This window comes from Accipiter gentilis, chromosome 22 (genome assembly GCF_929443795.1).
Source record: "Accipiter gentilis chromosome 22, bAccGen1.1, whole genome shotgun sequence".
NCBI classification, from domain to species: Eukaryota; Metazoa; Chordata; class Aves; order Accipitriformes; family Accipitridae; genus Astur; species Astur gentilis.
This window is the reverse complement of record NC_064901.1, coordinates 4570807-4577156: the sequence shown is the minus strand read 5'-3', so window position 1 is coordinate 4577156 and position 6350 is coordinate 4570807. Positions and strand designations below refer to the sequence as shown.

At 51.7% G+C, this 6350-nt stretch overlaps 1 protein-coding gene across 1 annotated transcript; it reads left to right on the top strand.

Moving 5' to 3' along the window:
- The first annotated feature begins 2080 nt into the window (after positions 1 to 2080).
- Positions 2081 to 5588, top strand: SSTR1 (somatostatin receptor 1). The gene has a single exon (XM_049825347.1). It carries the CDS (start codon positions 2288 to 2290, stop codon positions 3473 to 3475), a length of 1188 nt encoding a protein of 395 aa, XP_049681304.1. The 5' UTR covers positions 2081 to 2287; the 3' UTR covers positions 3476 to 5588.
- The last annotated feature ends 762 nt before the right edge of the window (positions 5589 to 6350 follow it).

Below are 6350 nucleotides of genomic sequence, written 5' to 3'. Positions count from 1 at the left end.
AGAATAAATTCCTTATGATGGGTTATAATGAATTGATGATAATGCTGCTTGTAACTGCATATTAAAGTGGTGGGTAGTGATAATATGCATAATTGTGATGGTGGGCAGACAGTGATAACAAGATGTGTGAACTGTAGGAGGTGATGGGTATGCATGGTAAAATGAGTAGGTTGGAAGGATGCATGTGTGATGCTGAGTGTAGTGGTGCTGTGGGGAGCATATAGCAGCATATGCACTGTGGTGATATTTATGTGGTGTGGACGTGCTGTTCTTGACGAAAGTAGGTGGTGCTTATAGGCGACAGTTTATGGGAAAAGGCAGGATGGTGTCCATACAGGTGTAGTATGCTCATACATATGAGTGGCTACAGCCAACAGAATAAGCAATTACTGAGTATTTTGTGTGTATGCCTGTGCTGAGGGAGTGTTGATGCAGTGAGCAAGTGAAAGAGTGTATTAGTGAGTAACCATGTCTGGTTAATACAGAATGGGCAGGAGGTGGTGGTATACAGAAATTGATTAAGTGGTTATATCTAAGTATGTAAGGACAGCCTGTATACATGGAGCAGTAACATATAGGGACATAACAGACATATTGCCTGGAAGGAGAAGTGTATGTGAAGGTCATACATTAAAAAAAAAAAACAAACCACGAAACATACAAAAAAATATGCTTTCCAGGGTATAGAGATGCAGTATTAGGACTATCTGCTGATGTTCATGCGTGTTTGGAACTGGTGGTGCAGATGAAGCGTGTAAGGAAGCAGTGCCTGTCTAGGAATGACAGCACGAGTAGCTATCAGTGTTTACGACTGTGTCTGTCTAGAATCAGGGGGTGCGTACAAAATAGCATGGTATGGGTCAGTGTGTAGAAGCAGTTTGTGGGTGTAGGGGTGTAGCGTGGTGCAAGTCATTTATGTAGTGATGGCTATATATATGTAGAAGTAGTGTATGAACGGAGATGGTGTTACTGGTTTGTGTCACTGTGTAGTGCTAAGGGTGGTTTATAGACTCGCCCGGTGTGGATACAACCCTATCAGGGATATGCATATGTTTGAAGTACATTATTAAGAGAGAAGGTTGTAGCACTGAGGATGCAGCATGTGACGGCTGAAGTCATCCTGTGAGTGGAAGCAGCATGTGAGGGGACTGAAGTGCGGACAGACAAGGTGTTTGCATAGGATAGTCTTGGCAGCATCGTGGTGTAAATAGTGACGGTGAGCTGTAGTGCGCAAACTGCTGCCTGCGCTGTTGGGTGTGTGATGGACAGAGGCAGAGCGTGTGCTGGGGTGCCAGAATGGGACGGGGGGCGTGTTTCAGGACTGAGCGTGTGGAGAGGGGCAGGTGCTGCTAGTGCGTGATGTCTGGTGGCGGTGGTGGGACAGGACAAGGTAGGGGGCATGGAGCTGCGTGGTGGTAGGAGGCAGGGGCACTGCCATTTTCAGGCAGCGCCGTGCACTTAGGGTCGAAGGTTACGTGGTCCGTCGTAGTCGGTGCCGTGCCGGGCGCGCGTGCCGTGGGGTGGGCCACGCACACGCTGCGGTGGCAGGAGTGGGTTACGGCAGCCGTGTAGGCATGAGGCATGCCTGTCCAGGAAACGTTGCCCACCCACCCGTGACCCGTGACCCATGACCCAGGCTTTTTTCCTAAAGCAGAAAAGGATGGTCCCTTTGCGTGGGGTGCCCCTGGCCTGGACCCAGAGGCCACGGAGGGGGAGCGGTGCAGGATGGAGGGGGAGGAGAAGATGCTGGCTGGGGAGGGCACACCAGTGCGGGGTGGGAGGGCAGTGCAGCGTGGGGGAAACAGTACTGGCTGGGGAGAGCAGTGTGGGGTTGGAGGGCATTGTGTGGGGGACGGGGGGCGAGTGGGACGGGGGCGGGCTGCACTCCGGCAGCCCCGGAGCTGCCAGCGCTGCCAAGAGCCGGAGGGCGGGATGGGAGGCGGGCGGGGGGTGGGGGTGGGTTGGGAGGGACACCCACTTACGTCTCCTCCTGCATTTTTTTTTTTTTCTCTCCGCCTTCCCTCCTCCTTTCCGTAGCTGGTGACGCGCCGCTGCCTATTAATCATTCACCAGCCGGGGCGCAGCAATTCCTGCCGCTCGGAGCGAGCGGCGCCGGCAGCCGCCCTCCGTCCGTCCCTCCGTCCGTCCGCCCGTCCGTCCGTCCGTCCGCCCGTCCCCGAGCCAGCGGCCCGCGGCAGCCGCCCCAGGAGCCCTGCCGGGATGCCGAGCCCTGCCGGCGGCAGGCGCCGGCCGCTCTGAGCCGGGAGCGGGGAGGTCCGGGCAGAGGATGCTCCCCAATGGCACCTGCACCAGGCTCCCGGGCGGTGCAGGCAGCGGCGGCGGCGGCGGCGGCGGAGCCGGCAGCGCCTCGGAGGAGGCGGCGGCGGCGGCGGCGGCGGGGGGCATGGACTCGGGCGGCAGGAACTCCTCCGGCGCCCCAAACAGCACCCTGAGTGAGTCTCAGGGCAGCGCCATCCTCATCTCCTTCATCTACTCCGTGGTATGCCTGGTGGGGCTGTGCGGCAACTCCATGGTCATCTACGTGATCCTACGCTATGCCAAGATGAAGACGGCGACCAACATCTACATCCTCAACTTGGCCATCGCGGACGAGCTGCTGATGCTCAGCGTCCCCTTTCTGGTCACCTCCACCCTGCTGCACCACTGGCCCTTTGGCTCGCTGCTCTGCCGCCTGGTGCTCAGCGTGGATGCCATCAACATGTTCACCAGCATCTACTGCCTGACCGTGCTCAGTGTGGACCGCTACATCGCTGTGGTGCACCCCATCAAGGCGGCTAGGTACCGCCGGCCCACGGTGGCTAAGATGGTCAATCTGGGCGTCTGGGTGCTTTCCATCCTCATCATCCTGCCCATCATCATCTTCTCCAACACGGCGGCCAACAGTGATGGAACGGTGGCTTGCAACATGCTCATGCCAGAGCCCACCCAGAGGTGGCTGGTGGTCTTTGTGGTCTACACCTTTCTGATGGGCTTCTTGCTGCCTGTGGTGGCCATCTGCCTCTGCTACATCCTCATCATTGCCAAGATGCGCATGGTGGCCCTCAAGGCTGGCTGGCAGCAACGCAAACGCTCGGAGCGCAAGATCACCCTCATGGTCATGATGGTGGTGATGGTCTTTGTCATCTGCTGGATGCCCTTCTACATCGTGCAGCTGGTCAACGTCTTCGTAGAGCAGGATGACGCCACCATCAGCCAGCTCTCCGTCATCTTGGGCTATGCCAACAGCTGTGCCAACCCCATCCTCTATGGCTTTCTCTCGGACAACTTCAAGCGGTCCTTCCAGCGGCTGCTCTGCCTCAGCTGGATGGACAATGCCGCAGAGGAACCCATCGACTACTATGCCACTGCCCTCAAGAGCAGGGCATACAGCGTAGAGGACTTTCCCCCAGACAACTTGGAATCAGGGAGCATGTACAGGAATGGCACTTGCACCTCCAGGATTACCACCCTCTGAGGAAGCATTCCTGCCCCCCCGCTCCCCTACTGCCCCCCAGCAGGAGGGTGAGCGAGGCCAGGGCTGTGGCATGGGGAGGCTGGGAGGGAGGGGGTTTCAGTCCTGCCCACCAACAGCAGTGTTTGGCACAAGAAGGAGCAAAGAAAACCCCATGTCCTTGCTCTGCTGCCCCAGACTCCCCCCGCCTGCCTCCCTCGAGCGCGGGTGTGTTTGCTGATGCTTTGACACCCACTCAGCAAATTGCCACAATTGTGGGTCGACTTCGGGTCCGGCAGCCAGGCTCTGCCACCCCTCTCGGTGTCTGAGGAGTGGCTGTACAGGTCTCGCAGCGACTCCCCCCTCGCCTTTTGTACGTGTTGCCCTCCCCCTCGGTTGGTGGGACCCCCCAGGCCACTGAGTCGAGCCTGCCTCGGTCAAGCCCCACCATTCAGGCTCAGACTCTCCCTGACTAAAAGCCACCCTGCTCAGCATCTGTCAGTACGCACCTTCCCTTCAGAGAGTAGAAATGCTGTAAAAATCCACACCCCCCCCCCGCCCCCCAACACACACCTTGCCCTCCCCCAGGAAGGAGCAAGTAGCCTCTCTCTGCGCCCCCCTTCCTCCCCCCGGAATAAAAAAGAAATCAGGGAGCAAAAGGGCCCCAAGAAAAGAAGCAGCATAGTCACAGAGCTGTCTTTTGCTCTACAGACAGCTTCCACCTCACTGGGGCTCTGGCTCTATGTGCTACGCTTGGGGGAAGCAAAGCAGAAAAGGCCTTTGGAAAAAAAATCCGTTTATTGCTGTGCTTCAGAGCTGCGCAGCAGGTTTCTGATAAGGAGAGGTAAACAGTCCCGTGACTCACAGGGAGCAGAGCACTGAGATGGGAGTCAGGGGGAGCACTGAGCCGGCAAATGTTTGAATGTGTCCATACACACGATAAAGTGTGCTAATAATAAAGTTTAAAGGGAGTGCTAGACTGTGAAGCTATTGTCTTGCGCCTGCTCTATCAGCTGTGAAACAGCGATGAAGGGACCTGAGACAGTTTTGAATGACCTGGGTGGCCTCAAAGTCACTTTAGCCTACATGGAAAAAGAGGGATTTGGCTCTGAAATAAATACTTGACAAAAGAGTAGCTGTTTGATAATAGCTATTACCCTAGCTCCAGTTTCTTCTGTTGCACTAAAAAAAAACCACAAAAGGGTTTCATATGTTGCCAATGTAATATACCGGCCCAGAGCTTCTTAATGTTTCACTTCTGAGAGTTCTTGTTTTTAGTGTGTGCCAGATGTCTTTTTGTTTGATTTTTTTATTTGATTCTTGTCACTGTGTTGTGAACGTGTTTCTCTGAAGCAATTTATACTGTGTACTTATGTCTGTGGTGGCTACTTGCAAGGTTGAATTTAAAATGGGTGATGCTCAAGAAGGCTCCTTTTCAGATAAAAAGGTTGTCACTTTTTCTAACTCTTTCGTCTACTTTGTCTCCACCACAAAAATTCTCTCTTGAATTTTGTCTCTTCCCCTCTTTTGACAGAACAACTTTCGTATAGATGAATGAAGCTTTCTTGTTTGACAAATGACAGCTGATTAAACAAAACCTTCTATCCCTGCTCCCTCTTATGCCAGACATAAGAATCGGTACGGACCGTGTTGAAATAAGCAGCTATGTTTTTTGCTTTCTACCACCTATGTTAACAGTGTCACACAGTGGCAGGTGTCCCAGTAGCTGTGACAAATTACTTCTCTAGAACAATACTGTGGTTGTATTAATTATAACTGCTGGCAATCTGAAGCAAGAGATTGGGAAAAATCTCTAGTAGCAGAATACCTGTAGCATTGTACTGGTAGCTATGGTGCTTAAGTACAGTGTTAAGCATAAGGTTGATAATTAAGGAAACTAGCATTTGCGGTGGTGGACTTACTACAGGTTTTTGTTAAATTATACTCTTTAAATTTTCTCAGCAGCAAAAGGCAGGATACTACTTTGTATATTTCTTTCACCAAGAATTAGGTACTGTTAAATGAATGTATAAATTTAGTATTTCCGAGTTGTCTGATTCAAAGCCCATTGAAATGAGAGAAAAAAAATCCTAATGCACTTCAATGGACTGTGAGTCAGCTCCTCTTAGTTTAAAAATTGCTAATGTGGAAGCTGTTACATCCTTATTAAAATATTTTGTGAAAAGCTTTAACAACTGTAGTTTCTTTCTTTTACTTCCAGCAGACCTCATTTAAAGAAAACATGCAAATATTAATTTTAGTAATGTTTTACATATACATATGGGGAAAAAAGGGTGAAATCTCTTTATAAGCTTATTTAACTTTTCACAGAAACCAAACATCTGTCAAAACAGTAAAATGCCCCACGATACCACACGATGTTCTTTGTAGAGCTTCACTTAAAAATCTCACTCTCACTCAATCTCTTCAAAATGTATAAACCTCAATCTTACGAGGTCTTTTACACCTAGGCGTATTGTTACGTATGGTCAGATTAAACAGAGAGTCAGTCTGCTTTCTGCTGTTGGATTTGTTTAACATCAGACAGGGTGAAGCAAAAGTTAAAAAGCAGTGATTCGTACCTGATGGTCACCTTTGATAAAAAGTCGAGCCTGTTTGGGGGTTTGGGGTTTTGTTTCTGTTTTACTTTGCCTTTAAACACAGCTGTGAGGGATGCTTGCACACCTACCAGCACATGCACTTTAATTTGGGTTCTCCCAGGCAGAGCGCAGCTCATCCTGGGCAGAGCAGCCGGGTGCTGCAGCAGAGGCTGCTGGTGCCTCAGCAGATGGCAGGCTTCCCTTGGCAGGGGTGCGCTCACTCGCTCCCAGCCAGCGGTGCCCCTGTCAGGACTGGCTAAAAACATCCTCTGTAGTTTCAGCTGGAAACAAAATCTGTT

What these genes read in the sequence shown, in the direction of transcription:
- SSTR1 (XM_049825347.1), top strand. Translation starts at nt 2,288, where the DNA reads ATGCTCCCCAATGGCACCTGCACCAGGCTCCCGGGCGGTGCAGGCAGC.